This window comes from Amblyomma americanum, chromosome 6 (assembly GCF_052857255.1).
Source record: "Amblyomma americanum isolate KBUSLIRL-KWMA chromosome 6, ASM5285725v1, whole genome shotgun sequence".
Classification (NCBI taxonomy): Eukaryota; Metazoa; Arthropoda; class Arachnida; order Ixodida; family Ixodidae; genus Amblyomma; species Amblyomma americanum.
This window is the reverse complement of record NC_135502.1, coordinates 39,868,474-39,892,279: the sequence shown is the minus strand read 5'-3', so window position 1 is coordinate 39,892,279 and position 23,806 is coordinate 39,868,474. Positions and strand designations below refer to the sequence as shown.

General features: G+C 46.5%; 1 protein-coding gene across 1 annotated transcript in view; it reads left to right on the top strand.

Moving 5' to 3' along the window:
* The window catches only part of igl (IQ calmodulin-binding domain containing protein igloo), a 175,171-nt gene that overhangs the window by 131,023 nt on the left and 20,342 nt on the right, over positions 1–23,806 (top strand). The window contains exon 2 of the mRNA XM_077628586.1: positions 16,412–16,617. Coding sequence (XP_077484712.1) covers positions 16,412–16,617 — 206 coding nt within the window. The remainder of the gene's footprint in view (positions 1–16,411; positions 16,618–23,806) is intronic.

Sequence of the window (23,806 nt, the reverse complement as noted above, 5' to 3'; positions counted from 1 at the left end):
GTAAGTGCTCGCCCGAGCACACTTTGTCATCTGGAGCACCACTTCTTCCCTACTTCTCCCGTGTGCAGTTTCGACTACCGGCGTTCTCTGTCTCACACAAACGTGCAGTGCAGGGCAGCCAGAGGCGACAGCTGTCGCCAGCCAATCGGGAGCCGAGATCGCAAGAATATTACAGCATAAGATCACTATGGCCTTATTCAGCGCCTTGAACAGCCTTGCCAGTTTAACCCTTACACATCACCTTCCTTAAAGATGCACAGTTTTATAATGAGGCCGAACGTAGCATTTCATGTGAACTTCCAGAAGCGCAATGCCGTCGTCATTGCAGATTGCACGCATATTCGCGGCTGGAATGGCAGCTCGCTTTACGGCGTCTATCGATTAGCGCCTTCCTTCGCATTTTGACTTATACGTTTTCCGGTTCGAAATCGCACTCGCAGCTGTATACCTCCTACGACCGGTGTTTCGTTCCCAGAACGACGACTCGGAATAGATTGATTTTTTGACTGAACAGAAGCTAACGTGACTGCGAGTTCGGGACGATCGATATAAATTGTGTTTGCAGCGCCAAGCTGTACGTTGCTATATACGCGCCTACATATCAGTTTTTCGCCCGATTTTTCCTGACGCGCTGAGAGATGTGGAGGCGCGAGCGCTTACTCAAAGTTTATCGAATGCTTCACTTGGGCGTTTTTATTGTAAACGCCATTCCGTGCGCTAGTCGCAATAGCTGCAATGTTGTCGGCTATTGCCGCCTTTTCTCTTCGGTGTGAAGAGTGAGGAAAAATTTTTTCGCGTCAGCGACGTGTTGGAATCTAAGCGTAGGTTTGGCATCGATGCTTTCTTTTCGTACGCCTGCACGTATTCTAGCGGCGTTGGCGTTCTTGTTTTTAACCGCATTATCCTGCGAGACCATCATGTTACCTACGATGCGCTTGGACGCGTGCTGGCGTTCGACTGCACGTTTAACGCACTTCGCCTGAGAATTTTTTGCGTCTATGCACCTGCGCATTCTAATTTGGTAAACTCATCCTTTAAAGATCTAGATGTGTATTTCCTTGGAGGACGTAACGTTGTGATGTTGGGCGATTTCAACTGCGTGCTCGATACGGTCGCTGATGTGCAGGGCCCTGGTAGGGGCAGGCCAGGCTGGAATGCGCGCGAGTTGCGCCGCCTAGTCAACCAGTTTATGCTCACAGACGCTTATGAGCTCTGTATGGTGGTGTCTTTGTGTGGACTTGTCGTCGCGGATTATCGTCGTGCAGGTTAGACAGGGCGTATGTACCGACGGGCCTTTCGAGGACAGTGTGTGCTGCTAACGTAATGACGCTGCCATCCTCGCTGCTAGACATATAAGATCATCGCCCCTTTCTTCTGTCACTCGGGGTTCCGGCGGCTGCAGTGTCTCCTCACAGACCATGGCATTTGGATGTGCGCATCTTTCACGACGCCAACACGAGAGAAGGACGAACGCGGGCCTTGCGTTTTTCGGTTGTTGGGGCCATGCCTGGTGACTGGGACCATCTGCAGGAGCAGTGACGTCATCATTGCGCCGCTTCTAGTCGAGCCCTCAGGGCTCGCGTCTAAGCTGAGGTGCGTGTAGTGACGGCGAAGCTGCGTATTGCTCAGCGCACCCCGTCGCCATCGTCGCTTATGTGCACATGGAAAGAGGAGCGTTCGGAGCGTTTCCAGCGTTTTTGACGATCATTCTCTTTGACAGCGGCGGCATGTCGTTGTCGACGCAGTCCAACTGCTCATGCTGAGGTGCTTCGCTTTGCACGCCAGGAGCTGTTGTGCCCTCAAGGTGCCCCTGCTTTTACTTCTTCCGCCAGGGCTGTGGCCCAGACGTTTGGCAGGAATTTCAGTGCGTTTTTCGTACATTTCCGGGATATTGCTCAGTAGCTCCCTCTGGTTGATCACGATGACGTTTCCGCACACCCATTTTTGCAGGCTTGCCGCAGGTTGCCGCTTAACTTCATGATGGCCTTATGGCTCCGCCAACAACAGGCGAAATCAAGGAGGCGTTAGATTTCATGAAACGAGGCTCAGCACCTGGGCCAGATGGTCTTTCTGTGGAGTTCTATTTACAATACTGGCATATTGTAGGCCCCATTTGCACGCAGGTGTTAAAACTCTGTTTCATTCGGCATGTCTTTCCCGATTCATTTAAAAGAGGCCGCATTGTCCTGATTCCTAAAAAGTCTCCTTTCTCGACATGTCCGGCAGATTGGCGCCCTATCATCTTATTAAATTCATTTTATAAATTATTAGCAAAATTACTCGTTCGTCGTCTACGGTCTCTTCTCCCGTCCCTCATTTCCTGCCACTAGGTTTGCTCCATCCTGGGTCATGAAATACATAGTTTATCTTCCGTAACGCGAGATATCCTAGAGTATACAGTACGGCGGCGCGCACAGGGTCTTCTTGTTTCCCTCGATCAAGAGAAGGCGTTCGACTTTTTAGAGCATGAGTATAATTAAGGTACACTGGATGTTTTCGGTTTCCCACCTTCTTTCGTGCTTCCCATTAAAGAGATGTACAGAGACATTTCAAGCACTCTTCTTCGATGGCTGGGAAAGTACCGCATTTGATGTTGGCCGCGACGTCCGTCAAGGTTGTCCGCTCTCCCCCCTTTTGTTTGTCTTAGCATTACAGCCTTTCCTCCTGGCAGCCAATCACCACTCTCTTATTAGATATCTGGCCTTGCCAGGCAGTGAGGCAGTACGCGTCACTGCTTATGCAGATGACATCACACTCTACTTAGCTGATGAACGCGGCCTGCTCGAAGCTTTAAACGTTTTTCGTGAGTACGCCTCCTTGTCGGGGGGGTGCTCTTAATTATTCGAAGAGTCATTACTTTTTTGCAGGGTCTCCTCAGAGACGTATTACAAGTGCGATACCTTTGCAGTGGTGTGCGCAGATGCGCATTTTAGGCATGACCTACGAGTGTGCTGGAATATGGGATGGTATGTGGCCTTCGGTCGTAGAGGACATTACAGCTCGTGTGCGGAGGGCGCAGACATTTGACCTGCCTCTGCTTGAGAGGCGCTACCTGGTTCAGTCGGTCGTGCTGGGTGCCTTCTGGTCCCTTTGCCACATTGTTAAACCACCCCTGCGCGTCATAAGGCGGGTACAGACTACAGTTTTTTTCTTTTTTTTTTTGTCAGGCGGAACCGAGCTTGTGGCTCGTGCTGTTCTTGGACAAACACGGGAAAGAGGCGGTTTTGCCTTTCCAACTTTGTCCATCATGTCCTCGTTGTTAGCTTTGAAGTGCATTTTGAGTATCCTGCTGGGGGACGCGTCTCAGGCGCGAACCCTGGCGCGGTACTTTTTGGGCCCTTCTTTGCGCTTTTGAACCCCTCGGCCCCTGTTAATCATGGACCTCAATCAGGGCAGCCTACCGCTTTCTATACTGCGTCAGTGGCCTTTCTCAGACATGTAAGCGCAGTAGCACCTAATGTCAACATCGTTGCAGACCGTGTGGTGGACATTACGGGCTCGCTGTTGTTGCCTGTTGTGCCGGCGGCTCGCCGCTCACCGATGCGCCGCGTTCAATGGGCGCGCATAGCATCGACGCCCCTCCCAGACCATCTACGCGACTTTGGAAACTTGGTTGGGCAGTGCTGCCTACTTGTGATCGGCTAGAACGGTGGGGTGTTTTACGCTCCAGTACCTTTCCGAATTGCCCGCTTCCGGAATCTAATCACCACGCTACAGTCACCTGCGAGGTAGCACGTGTCTTTTGGCGCGTGGTTCATGCGGGATTCCGTGGGCAGGGCATTCCGAGCTTTGTCTCCCGCGGCCGCTTCCCCAGCGGCCGTTTTGCTCGCCTGTTAACTGTTGCGGGACTCTTTAGTTTATGGCGCAATCGATGCACCGTGGTCGCTGGTGGCTTTCGACTCCGCGCTGTGTGGCCAATACTTGGCCGTCTTCGAAGGGAGCTGATCAGTTTCTTGTCAGAGGAACTCTTTTTCTTGGGAGAGGAAGAGTTCCTCCGGCAGTGGTCGTGCCCATTCATTTCTGTTAACCGCGATCGTCTTGTTCTGGTCTTCAGACCAAACTGGCGCTAAGGTCCCTTTTTCTTTTTCTCCGTGTCTGCTTATTCCTATTTCACTCTTTTGTGAATACGTATGCTATCCCGTCTTAAATCGCTCACAAGCCATTCGTGTTCGTTGCGCAAAGATTCTTATGGTACCTCCTTAATTGACTCGCCTTACGCGCTTAGCGTCATGTCTACCTGTGAATGTCAACGCATTCGGTAACCTTGCCATGTGTACATATGTAATAATTTTTTTCCAATCATTAAAGAATTAAAACACTGGTGACCAAAAATTTCTTACCATCCGTGCGTTAATTCTTTTTTCTTTACGCGAGCACACAGGGATATGCTAGTGCCCGACAGCGGCACTGGCTTTTGCTTTTCGCGCAGAGATGAGCAAAACAGCGCAAGAGCTAAGAACATTGTACACAACAAGACACAGCAACGGTAAACAACACACAAAACGGCAGGATATTAATATTAAAAACGAATGCTGGAACATGAATCATGAACATAGATTAAACACCAGCAAACAAAAAACGTTGCCGAACAACAAGAAAAGGAAACTCAGCCTATTCTGTACTACAAGCAAACTTGACAACAACCACGGTACAAAAATAGTGCAGAGGCAGCTTCATAACTGCACCTCTTGCATTGCATTTCACAGCCACGAGCCATGCATCTTTTTGTATCTTTTAGGGGTTAGTCCAACCACTTGGGGTCTCCCGCTTTGGGTTTCTAGGCATTTCCAATTTTCAGCCCTTAAAATCTCAATGCAAGATGGTCGTATGCATCACGCGTCTCTCCTGCAGTTGAAGTAGAAGCCACGAATCATGATGCGGCCCAACCGCTTGACTGCGAAATGTAATCGATATAAAGTCTCAAGCCGACCCAGCCAACTGTTTTTTTTTTGTACTCACGTATATACTGTACTTTGATGTTTCCATCCATTTTCCTAATACATTTATCAAACCGTTTTTTCGTATACCTCCGAAAAAAAAAGTGGTCGAAGCGGCCGTAAAGCTTGGGATATTTAAAGCCATCGGCTGGCGCGCTCAATATCGAAGAGCTCCAGCCGAACGTGTTACCAAACTTTGTTTTATCTGAAACCTATTCCGGTGCGTGTTTCACGCCTGTAGCGAGTTACGCCGCTTTTCGAGATAACTACGAACTGCTGCGGGAAACTAGATGTGAAGAACACCACGAAAACAGCATTTTAACTAAAGCCTAGTCGTCGAAGCGCGATGCACAGAAGTAGTTCATGCGCGTCACGTTTTAGGTGGGCCATTCGCGCTGCGCTGCAGCGCGTTAAGTTAACTCAGCATAGAGCATAGCATGCAGCCGGCCCTTTACAGCGCTGTCTGGTCCAGCTTCTTACGAAACCGGCAGTAAAGCCGATCGATTTTTTTTTCTCTCTCTCAAGCCTCCCTTGCTTCAACACTGGTGCGTTGCTTGAGAAGTAGTCCCCACTCTCCTCCTGCGCGTGAATCCCTGCACATTTTTTAAAAAATTGTTTCTTTTTTTTTTACCGAACTCTGGCAACGACGCCAACGGAACTCCCTTTTTATGCCGCGATCTTCATTGGCACTGCCGGTCCTCCGAGCCTTCGGAGCGTTCTTTTACGGCGTCGCATTTTATCGACCTGCGGTCTGCCTAATCTCGCTGACACGCGCTCGCCAAAGCCGAACCAAATTGGAAGCAAGAGGTGCATACACACACCACCGTGTTCGAAGTTTGGTAATAAAAAGAAGAGAAGAAAGCTAGGGAAGAAAGCCACGCCCGCTCGCGCGCAAAAAAAAAGAGTAAATTTGCTGACGCACTGAAAACCCGGGTTTACAAAACTATACGGACTAGCAGGTTCGAATTCACCAATATAGTATAACAGATCAAATGGTAGCGGTCCACTAAAGCCACGTCTTTAAAAAAAAGTAAAAAATGAACTAGGAAAAATTCGTCACGTTCGCGGAATAAGTTTGAAAAGAACGTCATGGAGACAGCGAGAAAGTCGGGACGGTAAAAGAGCGAAGCGGAGGAGGAATGGTGTACTTTGCCAGTGGAGTGGTGACGTCCAAGCGAGGTCGTCAGAAATGAAGACCCCGATTTGAGTTGAATAGGAGAGCAGTCAGTGATTCGCTCCTCGTTTCATAGAGAAGGCTTCTTTCGTGAAGCATGCTGAAGATATGGGGTTTGACTTATGAGCGCCGGAAACCCCTGAATGAATCTTTGAAGATCGAAAGGAGATCCGTGTGCGACTTGTCGAAAAGAAGACATTTGATCAGAGAGATGAAGCGTGTTTCTCGCGGAGTTATAATAAGCTCTTTGAATAGGCTCGGTATAGTTGTATGGAATCGTCGGAGAAATTTCCTGCAACCTGCGGGGGTTCTCAATGCACGGAGTGGCTCTAAAGCAGCGTTGCGAAAACTCCCTCATGAACAACCGCAGTCAACAGTTCATGGAACGCGACTTTGGCGAAGCAATTTAATTCCTTGCATCCGAGGCGCATAGCTTGAGATTTAATAGCGCAGTGTGCAAACCGCACACTCGGAATTAGGCTACCCATGTGCGTTCTGGCCTGGCACCACACATTTTGAGTAATTATTTTTTTTAGCGTATTGCAGCATCTAAACTTTTTACGGCGGTTTTACATCGAACCACCCCCCTATCGCCGCAGTTATATGGTACCCGCATCATTTGGCTAGAGTGTATGACCAGTTCGTGGTTCCTCGCTGAATTAAAGGACATATTGCAATTTTGAGCAATCAAAAAATCAATGAAGCGGCTCAGAAAGTCAACCACGACCAGAATTTCAGAAAAACATTGGTCACAAAACAAAACAAAAAAATATTACCTCTGAAACTGCCGTGTCGTAGTCGCAGTTTACTGCACTCGACCGATTTACTTGTAAAAACAGGGTTTCCGCATGTTCTTGGTTCCCGTCACTTCGCAAAACTTGACCAGAACATTCGTCTTTTGAACCCCGCATTTGCGTCGTTTCGCACTGACCGCTGGACTGTACTGTGCAGGAGGCGAGAACTCTTTATCAATTAATATTATTCAAATTAAAACAAACTGAATGTTTTGTCGATTGAGTTTCAATTCTTATCGACTGAGCGTTTTATCAACTGAAGTTTTTTTTTTATGACCAATTGAAAGCAGTTTCTCGCATCACTTGTTTCAAATAATACAACGTTGGACGTCGTTTGAGTTTTTCAGTGCAATAGCATCGGGAGATCGGGAGGTCTATGACGGCGAAAACTGTCCGGCATCTGTGTGAAGCCCCCACCTGCCAGGTGATGTTTAGGAGGGTCCGCCTCTCTCCACCTGCCACCTATACACTATTTAAGCGAAACAATGTTTTGAATCCAAAAAAGCAAGCGTCACCTGGAAGGATTAATTGCTGTATTTTCAGAGCTATGTCCGCCCATGGTGTAAAACCCGCAGACCTTAACGAGAATCGCGTTAGCAGTAGTAGTTCTAGTAGTAGTAGTGGTTTATTAAAATATTAATAAAAAGGAAGGAAAAGATTCTTGCTAGCCCCGGCATCTGCCATCGATACTTAAGCATATGAGCTGGGGCAGCGGAAATAAAAGATAGCTGACAGAATGGAGAAATGAAATGAAAGAGGTGAGGGCACAGGAAGAAAGGATAGGGAGGAGGTAATATACACAATTTACACAATCTGTCTTTTAGTATTGGGCGATTTTAGAAAGAAATATAGAAAGTATAGTATAGTCCGTACAACGTAAAATCTCGACTTTATAAACATGTAATATCTGTGGACTGTAAACCGTAACTCGCAATTCATTTTTAAAGAGGTAGAAAGCATCATGTGTGCCAAAGTGTGGTGCATAAAAATAAACATGCACAGGTACCACTTAGATACGTGCATTTGCGTTTCTATACGAACAGATATGATCGATGAGATTACTTTGATGCCAAATAGAACTTGCACGCACCGAACGTACATGAACCGATTGCACAGCCTGACCTTTTGGGGGTAGAACAGCGCGACTGTTCGCTGGCAGAACACTGTTCTCTACGCTCTACTTCCTTTGCGGCCAAGTGGTTTGTACAGGTAACTAAAAACTTGCCTCTCACACCTACACCGCATCGATTACAAGCTCAATACAAAAGCGCTCGATAGACACAAGAAAACAGCCACATTGCAGTGCCAGGCCCAGCCATACTGCTGCGGATCTCTCGCACATACAAAGCTATAATGCGAAAACCTCGCTGTCGTTGCCAGCGATCGATAACATCAAGCCCAAACACTCGCGTTGCTGGGGTTTCTTAGATTCTCCTTCTCGCCCTCTCTCTTTTTTTAATAATAAGTTAGCGCGTTAGAACTGGTCTGCAGCAAAAACGCAATTAGGTTGAGGATTTCTTCGATAGCCAACACGTGCGAAGGCCACGATTAAGCTGCCAAGGCCGAGGCGCTTTCTCTTCGAGGTGCTTATTGGGACCATTAGAAGGCTTATCAAAGTGCCCTTTGTTGCTACCGCGGTGCGGGCATTTTGTGGCCTGTGAACAAAGCAGTGGGCGGCCAAAGTGTCGGCAGTAAAGCGTTCGATCATTTCTTGAGACGCAGCGCATAATAGATGGTTCATTCTCGGGAACTGTCGATATGGCGCTGCAAACAATGGTAGTTAAAAGCACTCACTTATGCTGCCTAGCTGTGTATTAGACCCTCCTGAATGAGAACCTGCCAAGCGCAGGCGTGGTTACATCGTGCACCGCATCAGCAGCACAGAAATAGTAATCGGAGCATAGACTGTGTGCGAATCCAACCGCAGCGGACGCGTTTCGGTGGAGGCGAAACGCAAAAGTCGCCCGTGTGCTGCGCGATGTCGGTGCACGTTAAAGATCCATAGGTGGTCGAAAATATTCCGGAGACCTCTACTAGCCTTAGCCAGCTGAACGCGGGACAATTCTCAGATAAATGCCGGCTGTGTCAGGATAGGGCAGATTTCCTACACATTATCTGCACCTGTCCTGAAACATGCGACACACACACGGAAACTAAAACAGATGAACTTTGGGAGACTACATAATGCGCAGCTCAGACTCTGAGAGACAGAACCATCTGACTGGCCGAACACGCCGCCCGGGTCCAAGAATTCCAGGCCGTCGTCTAGGCGGTTGGGCTCAAGCCCATCATATATCCGTCGGAAAATAAAGTTACATACTAATACTACTACCTCTACTGCAGCATCCCTTATTCCTTTCTTCTTTCACTCCCTCTTCTATTCCTGCCCTTATGGCGCGGTTCGGGTGTCCACAGAGATATGTGACAATTACTGCGTCATTTCCTTTCCTCAAAACCAATTTCATATATTGTGAAACGTTAGGATTGATTGATTGATTGATTAATTGATTGATTGATTGATTGATCGATCGATTAGACCCGCCGTGGTGGCTCAGTGGTTAGGGCGCGTTTCGATGGAGGCGAAACTCTAAGGCGCCCGTGTGCTGTGCGATGTCAGTGCACGTTAAAGTTCCCCAGGTGGTCGAAACCACTCCGGAGCCATCCACTACGGCACCTCTTTCTTCCTTTCTTCTTTCACTCCCTCCTTTATCCCTTCCCTTACGGCGCGGTTCAAGTGTCCCTATCGCTCCCCCTTTCTTTCCCTCTCCCTGTCCTCTCTCTGTTCTTTTATTCCCGCTAGTCGCAGCTCAGGTGCTTCAGGTTTCGGTCGCAGATGCCGCGGCTAGCAACATCTTTTCCTTCCATTATTCTTTTTTATTAATAAGTAGCCACTAACAACAACGGACCAAAAGGATGCGTGGCAGATACGTGCAATTCGTACTAGCATGTACTACATCACTTACTTGTACATTGTCACCTTTCAAACTTAATGAGTTCTGAATAAATTTCGTTTCTCTGTTCTCGCTACGCAAGCTAAGAGCTTGGTAATAAACTTGTATTAAACGCACTTTATTCGCGCAAATTTTTGTGTTACTTTTCCTAGACACTCTTGCGTTCGTTCTTTGTTAAAGTTGTTAGTCTTCTTCCTGCTGCTGCTGTCGTTCCTGACTCGAGGGGCGTTCGCAATTTGCCTTTCTGCAAGACACACAGAAAAACAAAAAGAAAGAATTGCCCGGGTTATGGCAAACATAAATCTCAGTTCTTTCTGCAGCTCTAGTCAGCACGGAAGGTGAAGTGAGCGACGGGCATTCCATGCAAGAAATCACCCCGATCGCTACCGCGGCAGGGGCTAACTAAGCAAAGCTACTTCTGTTCGCCGAGTCACTACGCGACGCAATCAGCGCGACGTGGGCGCGGTCGCACGAAAAACTGCCCGGTGAGCAAGGGCGACCGCGTCTGTCATTAATTACGGTGGCAAAGAGCTTCCGACAGCTGGATAATTGAGGTGCAGGGGACGCAGTCTCCTCTCAGTCCGTTCTTCCTTTTCTGATCTGGGTAACGCAAGCTGACATTGAGAATGTATTTATTCAAGCAAGAAAAAGGAAAAGGCGATTTGATAACGACACACGCCAGGGGTCAGCAGCCTTGATGCACTTGGCCCTTTTTTTTCTAGCTGCTTTTGTTTTCGGGGCAAATTAAATAAAGAAAACGTGCAGTCTGAGATCAGATGCTACGAAAGAATGGAAGATTCGCGCCACGGTCTCATTACTGCCCGGGCTCGAACCCGACCGCGGCTGCTGCGTTTTTATGGAGGCAAAACGCTAAGGCGCCCGTGTGCTGTGCGATGTCAGTGCACGTTAAAGATCCCCAGGTGGTCGAAATTATTCCGGAGCCCTCCACTACGGCACCTATTCTTCCTTTCTTCTTTCACTCCCTCCTTTATCCCTTCCCTTACGGCGCGGTTCAGGTGTCCAACGACATATGAGACAGATACTGCGCCATTTCCTTTCCCAAAAAAAAAAACAATTATTATTATTATTATTAACTCATTACTGTGTGGGGAAGAATCATCCGTTCGCTAAAATCTTCCCCTGCTCCCCGCCTCGCGGTATTTTCCCATGGCTAACGAAGAAAACAAAAAAAACATCGCAACTATTTTGCACACGCAGTGTGGTAAAGTTAGGAACAAGCTTATGACTGAACCGAATCGGTTAGGTTGGTTTTCGAAAGACGATGACTTTTTAATGCGAAAGCATTAGGTGGCTCATCGCCATGAAAACTGAGCGTCGCCCAAAAAGTGGCGGCTTTACAAAACTCGCTATTGTTAGGAAGAGTGAGACGTCATCAAAGGCAGGAAAATAGGAAATGTTAGCCAGAAATAGTCAGTACTAGTAATTACAAATACAAATCAATTGAAAAGAATTATAACAAAATTGAAATATAATTTAAAAAAGAAATATAATTTGAATAGAATTACAATGCTTTCACATTACTCGCCCGTAAATTCCTTGAGTGCCCCCTGTAAATTTTGTCACTAATTTCTGCATCACAGCTGGTTTCTGTTGCTCGTCAGAGGCAATCGCTTTCGAAGAAGTCCTAATTTCAACCTAAACATAAGCTATTGTGTGCAGCAGTTTCTGTTTCAGAAATTACGATCAATGATTAATGATTGATAAGATTGCACTTGTCAAGGAAGCAATGCATGGCGCAACAGAGGGCTCGGGATTCTTTTCGACCAGCCGGCGTTTTAGAGCGCACACCAAAACATTATTTATTGGCGTTCTCGGCGTTCTTTAGCGCGATTTTGGACACAGAAAATCCCTCTACAAATAAATACAAATTTCGCTCGTATAATATGTGAGAAGGAAAGCTCACATTTCACATAAAGTTCTTAGGCTAGTGCTTGATATCAGAATACCAGCTGCTCATCGAAACAAAAGCCAAAGATTTTTTTGTTTCTTTTCAACAGGCAGGACTGAAATTGAACAGAACGGTTACAATAATAATAATAATTGGTTTTGGGGAAAGGAAATGGCGCAGTATCTGTCTCATATATCTTTGGACACCTGAACTGCGCCGTAAGGGAGGAGATAAAGGAGGGAGCGAAAGAAGAAAGGAATAAAGAGGTGCCGTTAGTTAAGGGCTCCGGAATAATTTCGGCCACCTGAGGATCTTTAACGTGCACTGACGTCGCACAGCACACGGGTGCCTTAGCGTTTTTCCTCCATAAAAACGCAGCCGTCGCAGTCGGGTTCGATCCCGGGAACTCCGGATCAGTAGCCGAACGCTCTAACCACTGAGCCACCGCGGCTGGTCCAGAACGGTCACAAAAAAAAACTTCTAGAGCTAAGCTTACCGGCTTAGCGCATTAATCAGCGAAAGCTGTAATTATAGCTTTGGTTTAGACACTTAGTTTTGCATTTCGTCGTGAAATTTACATCGACAGCGTTAAAGGGGCTCTGAAGCTTCTTCTGAGCAGAGTACATAAAATCGCTCATCCACTACATTCTCTCGTCATGAACACGTAAGCCAAATAATACACTTCAACACGCAGCATAGAACCCACAATAGCGCGTAAAAGTTGCAAGTCCTTTCCAGCCACTTCATGCTCGCGCCCTCCTACATAATGCTGTTCAGAGATGGCCATGGGTTAGATGCTTTCAAGCGTCACGCAGCTGCCATGGCCGCGGTCAGTAAGCAGCGTCGCTCCGGCAGGTCAGGAAGCTCCGCCCCCCAAGGGAATTCCCGCAAGCGAAGACACTCGAATTCAAACGTTTGCTGTTGATAACTCATCTTCTGCAAAACGCATTGAAAAAATTCTTGCTGGAGAATATTCGTGAAGCGGCGTCCTTTTACCACCCCACGAATACCGCAAATTCTTGACAGCCCCTTTCAGAGTCGCTTTAACAAAGCCTAGCCGTTATGATGCGAGTTAGTGAAATCTGACTTGGCCACCCGTTGCCTCCCATTCCCTTTCTTGTCCCTCTTCCTCCTCTCCCCTAAAGGAGAAGGGGGTATCCCTCTTCCATTTTTTCACCTGCCGGTGGCCGCCACTCGCCACGGCTGACAGGTGGAAATTAAACAGGATTAAATTGATTTAAATTTAGGTTCAATAATTAAGGTAAATTAAATTATTTCGCGGAGAATTTACGGTCTTACTGTTGACGCTGTAGATTCCGCGGTAGAATGCAGAGGGTAAGTGACTTAACCAAAGCTAAAACAACTTTCGCTATAAAAAAAAAGAAAGAAACGCGAGCAAAGAGCACGTGCCCCATTGCCATTAATCATACTCGCAAAATCCCCCATTAAAGAAGCGACACGCATCAGCGCTCGCGTCACCTTTTCTCTTTCCCCTTGCGAATGACAAGAGACGAAGAAAATAAACACTTCACTTACAAAGCCTCCTGGGCACGACATCGCATCCTCGTTGAATCGCGTACGCTTCTTATCTTAGTGTGCGGAACTGTTAACGCCCTCAAAGGTGCGCGGTCCACAAAGAGCTGGGCGTTCGCCATAAACGCCGCGCATACATCAGGGCCCGCCGCCGCCACCACTCAATGCCAGCCGCAATGATGGCTGCTGGGCCCGGAACCTCGCCCCGTGCTGCGGTTCTTCATAATGCAGTGGACGCTTGAGGGCGCTGCGACACAACGCCTGCAAGTAAAGGGTGTGAGTGGAGATCGGGGAGGACCCAAGAGGCTCCGTGACAAATGACGCGACGTCGTTTAATGAATGTCCGCTTCCTTGCTTTCTTGGCAACTTTATCAGCTGCGCCCCCAATGAAGTAGAGCAAGCGGAGAGTCACCCTTTATTGAACGGTGCGGCCCACTTTGCCGGGCCCTGTCCCTGGGTGGGCTCGCCCGTATGCACGTTTAGTTAGCGTTGTCTGGCACTGGTGTGGCTTCCTTGGTGGGCGGACAGAGAGCAAGTTGAGGATCAGAAGGAAGACCATAACAGTGTATGTATTTGCCCCCGAAGAAGAAATGCGGTTGGCTGTCTTTGTTCTCAGCGGTTGACGCGCACGCTGTTCGCTAGAAAAAAACAACAACAACGCACGATGACCTTCGGGACAGCGTTAATGTCAAAGCTAGTATGTACATCGAGTTTGTGCCGAAAGCTTCATTACTGCAGTAAATAAGAGCAGCAAAGGAAAAATTAGTCACCTCAACGGCCTCAAGTTTTTTTTTTTATGCCATTCGGTGCATGCGTAGTTTACCATTATGAAAACGAAGATTGGAGTAAAAAAAACTTGAAGACCAAAAAGGTACCCTCTGTTAAGTGTCGGGTTCAGGCCACAGCGGATTGAAACATAATAAAAAATGCTATGTGTACTGGAGCGAAAAGAAAATGAAATAGTGAGGAAACAAAAAAGAGAAAAAATCTGGCGCTGCCGCAGGAAGACACACATAATCTCGTAAGCAGTGTTCTTTTGATCTATATGTATCAGCTTCATGCACTTATGTGACGGACCAAAGGCTGGCCGAGGTTACCGCTATGATGATAAATTTTATTTACAGCATTGGGAGTGGTTTCTCTCCTGCGCCCATCTCAACAAGCAGAGTTCATTCATACTGGCTGCTTCAGTGCTTAACCACGCAGCCAGACCGGCTCCAGCTCAGTATTACTTTGTCCCGCACAGGTTATGTCATGTTTAGAAACAAGGTGTTAAATGCGTAGTCTGTTTCCAAATGCTCGAAACTGCTTTCTTTCTTTTTCTTTCTTTCTTTATTTCTTTCTTTCTTTGTTTGTTTCTTTCTTCCTTTCTTTCTCTTTTTCTTTCTTTCTTTGTCTGATATTTTGTAGGCGCGTACAAACGGTCGAGCTCCAGGGCTCTGACTAAACTGAAGGCCTGAAAAATATGACCGTTGCACACCAGATGAAAGCGGGAGTTAATGCAATTGCATGAGAAAGTTTATCGGGGAAAAATTGCGTCGTCGGAAGCTACTTTGGCCGACTGAATTGAGAGCAGTGACGTCACCAGACCTGAACATTCCCAATGGCTTGAGAAAAGTAACGTCACTTCTGGTAAAGTCAGCAACCGCTGCTAATGCCATCACTTGCTAACACGTAATCTAATTAGGTGTCCTTGTGACTGCCTGAATCACCTGTGAGGTGTCGGTGAATGTTTCATTCTGTACAATTAGAGTAATATTGTTACCCTGCTTTATCCACATATGCACGCATTTTATCAGAAGGCTCGCTCACAAGTCGATTCAATTGCTTCGAATATTTCAAGTATATGACCCGTCAGTTCTTGTATTGGTGTCTAGCGTCGGCACTGGGAAGGTGTTCAAACGCTTAATATGGACGAACGTTTAACATTGATATGAAGATGGCAATGCATTCGCACAATGTGCACTTTCTTGCCGCGCATTTTTTACTCTTAGCCACTTCTGCACACTATATTTTTCATAATCCGGAAACCTTAAGTTTGCCTTTTGTTATCTGCATTTCTCTTTTTTTATTTTGTACGCCTTTCTGCACTGTGGGCACCTGCGTTTTCTGCTCATTCACTGCCTGTATTTCAAACATTCCGCGTTTTCCACTGTATGCCTTTGTAAGGAGCACGGACCTCGTCAAGCCACCTTTGACTTTTTGTCCGTGCCCCTAAGCACATCAGGATGTTTGAATAAACTAATTTGATTTGATTTATGCGCGCGTTTCTATTTAGTTGGGAAATACTTCGACATGTGTCCCTTTCGCCTAAAAGAAAAGTACTCTGGGCAGCTGCGAGTTAAAAGAATAATAATAATTAGAGGGGACACATAAGCTCCGCCTTAAGAGTATCACGTGACAGCGTTAATGGGTTAATTCCCGTACATGCAAAATTGGTCATTCCCTACTTAACATTCATAGATTCATGGAAGTCCTCATAGCACTCCTGGCGCAGTGGTGCAGCGGTTAAGCGATGCGGCACTGCCAAGCGATGGTAGGTGCTGCCACCGGCGGGGGTCATGCGACCGAGGTTTCTCTTCTCAAGCAATCTCTCGCGACCAATCATTAATTTAACTGCAAGCTGTCACCTTGGCCAGTTTGCTCACGATGCCGTGGGCAGGTTGTGATGACCTCAGAGGGTCACATGACCTACGCGGCCCACCTTCCCCGTAGGTTGCTACGCTGGGGATTTTTCGTAGATATTTCGCTCACGATCAACGATGCCGACGCTGGCTTTTCTGCAACACGAGCTCCTTAACGAAAACCTTCTCTTTTTGTAGTGATAGCTACATTACGGTAGCATTTTGAGCCTTCAGCGTGGCGGCGCCGCCACCCCGTCACGTGGTTGGTCACGTGGTGCGGAGCAGTTGCCGGCTGCGCGGCGCCGTGGCCGATCACGTGGTTCGTCACGTGGTTGGTCACGTGACCAAGTTCCACTCGGCCAGCTGTAGCTATCGCGTCGCTCCAGGTTTAACCAGTGCTAAACCACCGCCAATTTTTTTCTCTACACTAGGCGAGAATATTGGAGCGGCAATGAATTCTCTCCCGTTCCCTTCCATCGCTCTGCGCAGACCACGCGGAGGGCGACCAGCAGCAGCGGCCGGACGAGGACGAGGAGGCGCGGGCGGCTGCCACCAAGATCCAGGCCACCTTCCGCGCCTACAAGGTGCGCAAAGAAGTGCGCCTTGGGAGCAGCGCCGGAGGCAGCGAAGCGAACCTCTCCTCCAACGCCGGCGAAGAGCCGCGCACGGCCATGAAGGAGCCCGACGAGGAGAACGTGCGTATACCTGACGACCTTTCACGCGCTCATTAGCGTCCACCGGCTGGCCGCTTCGCTCGTTAGGCTTACCCCGCGCGGTGAGGAGAAGGTCGACTCTGTTTGGAGCTTTTCGAAACGCACCATGGCAACACGTGGCGCGCTTCTCTGATCAAGCGATCGCTGCGCAAACGAGCGTGTCACGGAGGCGGATCAGCAGCCTCTGAGAACGAGCTTTTTTCCGCCACATCTTCTCGAGTGTGTCTAACAGCCTTAATTAGACGTCCGTTGCTCTGGTGTCTTTTTTATGTCAAAAAAAAAAGAGAGAGGAAGCAATCTGAGAAAGAAAATTTCCAAACAGTGGCGAGTAGCCTGATGAAGACGAGAGGCGAACTGTTTATCCCTCTTCCCCACCTAGTCGTTCCCTAATTTGTTTACATTCTCCCTACACCTCAAATTTCTGAATTGAAAAAAAAAATGTCTTGCACAATGCTAGTACCACTACGCGCGTATTTGGCCGGTCGTTCCTTCTGCACTGACTGCTGTACCGAATCCAGTGCTCTGAATTTCTCTTTAGTACGAGGTCAAACACAACCAAGAGTCTTGCGGCTTGCATGACTTTAAGGGTGCAGAAATAAAATAAATATTGCCACGACTGGCTTTCAAACTCGAGCAGCCGCGAACATAGCAGCTTCGCTGGCCACTGCACGAGGGCACTATGCTACCGCCGCAGCCGGTCACGCCTCGTGTTAAACTGCAACACACTCTCACATCGTGCATTGCTCATTGTCATCTTCGTCAGCTTCCATCTGCGGTGCAAACAGATAAGATATCAGCTTAACCTCGATCAGCGCTTAACGTGAGTCTAATATCACCGCCAGACATGCCGCCCACACAGCAAGGCAAAACCATGAGCTAACCAGGTCAAACACGCATTCTTTCGCACGTCTATTCGGTTTAACTACGTTAAAACCCTACCACCTTTTTAATGAAACTAAGGCCTTCCTAAAATAAAAATTTTCTGGAATAAAACAGAATTTTGACATTCGAAGCCGAACTCATATTTACCACCATGTCATTCCAACCGGGGTCGACGTCGAAATCTGGAAGCCTCTAGGTTGCCTTATGATTTAAGGTAAAGAAGCTGTGCTGGCCACCTTTATAAAAAAAACCATTAAAGAGTGCTTATCGACTACCACGGATTAGAACTGATTTGAAGAACTGGAAAACGTGTGCACCTGTATCCTAGTAGAAACGAGAAGAGCATTTTAGGCATATTAGAAATAATGGTCTTTCATTTCGTCATCTACCACCTTACTGTTAAACGCCCGCGGTCATTTCAGGTGGCGATGACTGGTGGCAAAGCAATGGTATTGCTGGAACGTTACTCTTGCTCTTTCAGCGGTTTAGTCTCAAAAGTCCGCGTTCATCTCGCATGACCAGGCTCTTTCTCCAGCTGTTTTTCTACGCAGATAACTGCCAAAGCATAGACAACAAAATCAAAAAGGAAGCTCAGAACTAATTTGTACAAAATGTCTTTTATTTTTATCTTGAATTCAACGAGAGCGGTCGCCGATGTGACAAGACTTCGCGCGACGAGAAGTATTTATTTATTTATTTGTTTGTTTGTTTGTTTGTTTGTTTTTTTATCCTTATCAATCACATTGCTCATTAGCAACCGCTCGTTTTTGTTTTGCCTGACACACTGTCTTCACGGCAAAAAGACTCTTGCTGCGGAAAAGCTAGATGTAAAGGATAAAAAAAAAGGGGGGAACAACATTCGCCTTGTAGTGACAAAGCTGCCTCTGTGTTCCTCCTCACACGCTCCGGGCAGTGCTGCGGAAATTACGCAGTGCAGTGAAGCGTCGAAAATCACGCCGCAAAACCTCGTGTAGTGCTTCGACTTCGCTTACGTGTTGGGCGCTTTGTTTTATATAGTCAAATTTAGCTTTGTACTCCAGTTTCAATGTTCCGTTATATCTCTTTTATAATCATCCGTGAAGTGGACTTCTTCAATGCGTTTTTCTACACACCACCCAGGGCCACTGTGTACTAATTACTCCGTTTCTCAGAATATCCTGATGCGGAGTAAAATTAGGACCATTAATTTCCAAGTAAAACCCGCTTTCATACGATTTCCGCACACCCCGAAAATGTAATAAATACCGTGTTAAACCCAGTTTCGACAAAAAAATTACACGCAAGAAAGTCTTTAGAGTTGCTCTTTCGCATCGCACGCTTACCTTCATTTATGTCATTTTAAGTTGTGCAACTGAATGCTAAGACTCAGTTGCAAGTGACGCCTCGCAATGCGGCAGAAAATTCTGGTCCAGGACACAGATTGCCAACCATAAAAATCCGGTTGAATTAAATAACTTTGTATCAGGGATAAGTTACGCCAAAACACTTCTCTCTTGGTTTATTTGGGTTTGCAGCACGCTGTTGCTGACCAAGCACTGTATTTTAGTCGTGCAAGCTGCAAGGTAAAAAGTGTAGACAAACGCTTTCTTGAGTCTTAAGCTTTTTTAAACATAAATGAGATGAAAACATGCCCTAATACCAATGCTGGTTTAATATTTTTTTTTCGCACGACATTTGAAATTTCTAAATTCTGGCTTGAATAAAAAATTGGTTCCTCGCCGCGTAACTATTTTTCATTTACATACTAGCGACGCTTACAACTCGGTGTGAGCTAGTTCAACAAATTGTTTCTTATTTTTTTGGTCGACGTATACTTTTGTGGCGACTTGCTGGAAAAGCGCATGGAAGGAGTAAATTTCACGTCTGTAAACGTGTGATTATTTTCCCTGTGCCATCCAAGATGGCGTTGTCGCATGAAAGACTTCTATTGGGTGTCACGCTTGTTTACTCTGTCCATTTGTATCTGCTATGATACTCACAAATAATAATAGCACGTTATTAGGAAAGCAATCTGCCTCACGATGTACTCCACTATTTTTTGAAGAACAGCGCTCAAGTCAGCTGCGAACAGCGAAACAACGTCGCGTCGTATGTTTATCCCCTCTTCTTGTATATATGTTTCGGATTTCTGCAGTATGACTACAATGAAATTTATCCAGTATATTTACCTACTCCAGCAGCTGCGACGTCTCACTTTCATTTTTTTTTCATTTCTCGACTCATCTCTGCGCTTTCCTCAAAGAACTGTCACATTCTATTTTTAAACTTATCTATACAGTCGCAAAAGAGGCTTATATGGTGAGTTAAATAAACAAAAGAGCGTCCTTTTACTGTACGCCTGTGAAGGTACCAACATCAAAACATTTTCTTTCCGGTTTTCGCAATGACGACAGCCCGTAGCTGCCACGGAGAACATATTCGCCAGCCACCCTAATGATGACGCATGCGAGTGCCGCTGAGCGGTGCTCTGATCGTCAAGGAAAGCTCGGCGGAGAAGAGCTCTCGGGAGAGCTCAACAAGGATAAGCGAAACAGAGCCGGATTTTGAAAGAAATGAACGCGAGTTAAAACGAGCTCGAAAAACCGTTGCCATCAGCGTCCAGCTCAGCTTGAGTCATTCAGTCTTCGTATACTCAGAGAAACACGCAAGAAAGGCCGCACGATGACGACGGCATCAGCGCTTGGAAATTAAAGGAAAAAGACCACGAGAGGAAAGTAGCAATGGCATGGAGTGGATTCTTGTTTACTGACAATGTGCTTGCGTCGTAGCGAAAGCAGAGGAGTCGCTAGATGCGAACCTTGTCTTCGAAAGGAGTGACAGAGCGACCATGGTGCTTTCCTGTTGAACACGAGGTAGCACGTTCTCTACAAAAACTTACCTGCGCCATTGTATTCGGGCACGCGATAAAGAAGTTCAGCTGGTTCAAATTAACCCAAAGGCTTTCACAGCCCAGGATGGTACACGTAGCCCATCGCAGTTTCAAAATATGTTACAATATTTTATTTCCTCGCAAAAAAAAATGAAGTACACTAAGACACAAATTACTGTTTTTACTACAGTCTCTCCTGTGGTTTCAGTTTCCTGTTATCACGATAGAACTGACATCTTTACACAACTTACGTAATCAGGATAGAGCTGTTCTGTCGCAGAAAGCAGCCGTGCCGAAGAGAAAAAAAAACGATGCCCGTACGACAACAATCCTGTCGTTAGGACAGCAGGGCAAAATTATTTTTTTCGTAAAATGAGACGACACCCTGTTGTCATTTTCAACTGGAAAGGAAAACCTTAAGGCTATAAAAATCTCTCGATACTTTTTTAATCTATATGCATGACTGTTTTCCCTTTAAATCAGTAATTACATTTCGAAGTTGGTCTTTAAAATATGTGGCATGACTGTCAACTAAATTTGGTTTGGTTTGGCTTGGTTTGGTTTAAATTCCCAAAGCAACTCAGATTATGAGGGACACCGTAGTAGAGGGTTCCGGATAATTTCAGCCACCTGGGGTTTTTTAAAGTGCACTGGCATTGCACAGTACACGACCCTCAAGCATTTCGTCTGCACCGAAATACGACCGCCACGACCGGCATCAAATCCGGGTCTTTCGAGCCAGCAGCCGAGCATAATAACCACTGAGTCACCGCGCCGACTGTTAACTAAATATCATGCATCCTAACTTAGTTTTGTGAGCAGCAAAGGACCAGCGTATGTGCCATCTTCCTTATGTAGTGCTACAGGAGACGGTCACCACTACCTTCGACTGTCGCTCTGCGTTAAGGAAGTAACTATTAAAGTTGTCTTACATGTGCATCTGTCTAACCAGCCCCTCCACATCATTGGTTGCGCTCGTTGGTCTTCAGGGTGCCTTCTGCTTCATTAATTACTCTTCGCCGTTTGCTCTCTCCTTTCCTCCTCGCCGACGGCTACATACTCTACATTCAACACAACTCCAGCTACCCCCGCTACGAGCGCCGCGGTGCATACGATGACATAGTTCATACACCCTTCGATTGCCCCCACACACAAAATCTACTTTCGACAAATCTCTGGCTAAAATTCTGGCTCGAAACCACCCTAATTCGTGCATGAACAGGCTCACACAAAACCGCCTCACACTCTCCGCATTTACCATGTAACTCCGGCTAAGCACGCCACAGCTGCTCTGGGACTCCGGTCTTGGTGTTTCATTAAAGACGTTCGTTTTCTCTACCTTGCAGAATACAACAACACGCTATGACTATCGTATATCAGTGATCATGCTTCTAAGTTATTACGCCGACTCTAATGGAAAGTTTTTATAGTCGCGAAGTAAAATCTTCATCGAAGCGAATAACAGAAAATATTTTAAAAAGACATTCCTGCGCTTTTTTGCAGTGCGAGATATCCTTTGACCGCAACTGCCAACTCAGCTTCCGGCGTTGGTGGTGCACGGCTGCACGAGCTACTCCGCACAGCCGAAAAAAAAAAGGGAGAATAAACTACTGTGAATTTTTTCGCTGACTGTCAATAAAATTGCATCGAAAGCTCAGCGACTTTTATCCAGACTATGCTGAGGTGGTAAAACGGCTTCGTTTTCATAAGATCAAATCGTCGTATTGCCTGTTCCGCGAACAGGGCTTTTAAGCCTAATCAAAGCAGATTTCACCACACTGCTCCATAAAAGCTAACTACGACTGATTACACGATCATTGCTCTCTCTTTAACTGCCATCGTGCCAGATATTCCGCCATTAGCATTTTTTTTGGTTCAAAGCAGTCGTGCCGAACGTTGAAAAAAGCCCAGGTGTTCTCAAACGAACACACACTTTCGCCGCAGTACTGTAACAAGGCAGCTTGCGACAGCAATAGTACTCCTTTTCTTAAGCAACTGCAGCACCATGCTATTTTGTTTCATTGGAGGCTTTGGTACCTCTCTGCATTTTAGTTTTTCTGTTTCAAACGTTCGACCATATCGACCGATATTTCGCAACTTCCTTGTCTCGCTCCAATTCTCCCGTCGTCTTTAACCGTCATGACATCCCCCGCGTGGACGCACCTTCCCGAGATCAGCCTCGCAAAAGTCGTGGCTCTAGCTCCCTTCGAATGATTGGGGCCTCCAGAGCATTAGCCGTTATCGCTTCACGCCACACTCGCCAGAGGGGTCTGTCCGCGCTCTTGGCACTGAAGCCGTTCTGTGGACCGGATCGATCTGCGCTTCTCTGAGGAGCGCCGGGCACCTGTGGCGTTTTGGGTAAATAAGCAAGCAGTGCGAGCCGCTTTCTTCAAGGAAAATCCGAGGCAGGAACCTAACAGCAAACCATGGAAACTTGCTGCACGGAGTATGAAAAATGGAGAGAGAGAGAGAGAGAGAGAGAGAGAGAGAGAGAGAGAAAAGGTTATTCAACGAAGAAAAAAAGATTTTGTCAGTCGTTTAAAAAGTGCCAGAAGGCCACTGTGAGTAGTGGACGGCGTTTATAAATAGAAAAATAGCAAAATAAGGGCGCTGAAAGTAGTTTGGAGAAAAAAAATTGTGTAAAACGGAGACACATGTGATCACGAAGTAGAGATGAATACACCTCGAGGGAAGATACAAAATTTTTTTTTAGAGTTGAAGTTTTTCCAGAAGTTCAGTGTCTTATAGACAGATATCTTAGAAAAAATCAGCGTTATTTCTTTCATAGGTTGTGAGGAGAAATAACGCTACAGCTTTGATGCATACCTGTGCAGCTGGAGAAATGATACCTGAAAAGGCGAATGGAGGAGAAAGCACGCAAGAAGAAAACAAAATAAAAACAAAAAATAAAGGGCTGAGGGAGTATACAAGATCTCGTAAACTAGGGTACGCTCTGCCAAGCAAAGGGCATAGCTGTGAGTTTTTTTTTTTTTAGGCTCGCGCTTGTTAAAGAAGCATTTACTGTAATTTCACCACTCTGCTGTGCAAATTCATGCTGAACTTCACAGCTGTGTAGTTTATTTTGTTTTGTTTTTTTGCCGAAAGTTATTTGAGAGTTATTAGGTCTTGTTTAATCCTGCTATACTGCTCAGGCAGTGAAAACATCGCGCGAAAGTCGTTGGCTTTCCTCATATTCTCGTTACTGGCCTGTAAGCCGCAGATATATTGTAGGTTGATAAACTTTTGAAGAAAAATGTATTTACTGCATAAATTGGGTCCCCAAATTGTGATAATTTTCGAACATCTGAGAAAGAGAGAAAGGTGCGCACTTGCTCAAGCACATACAATAAACTAGCAACAATTTTTTCTTAATTCAAACACCTGCAAATGTAGCAGTACGCCGGTTGAAATTTTGGGTTA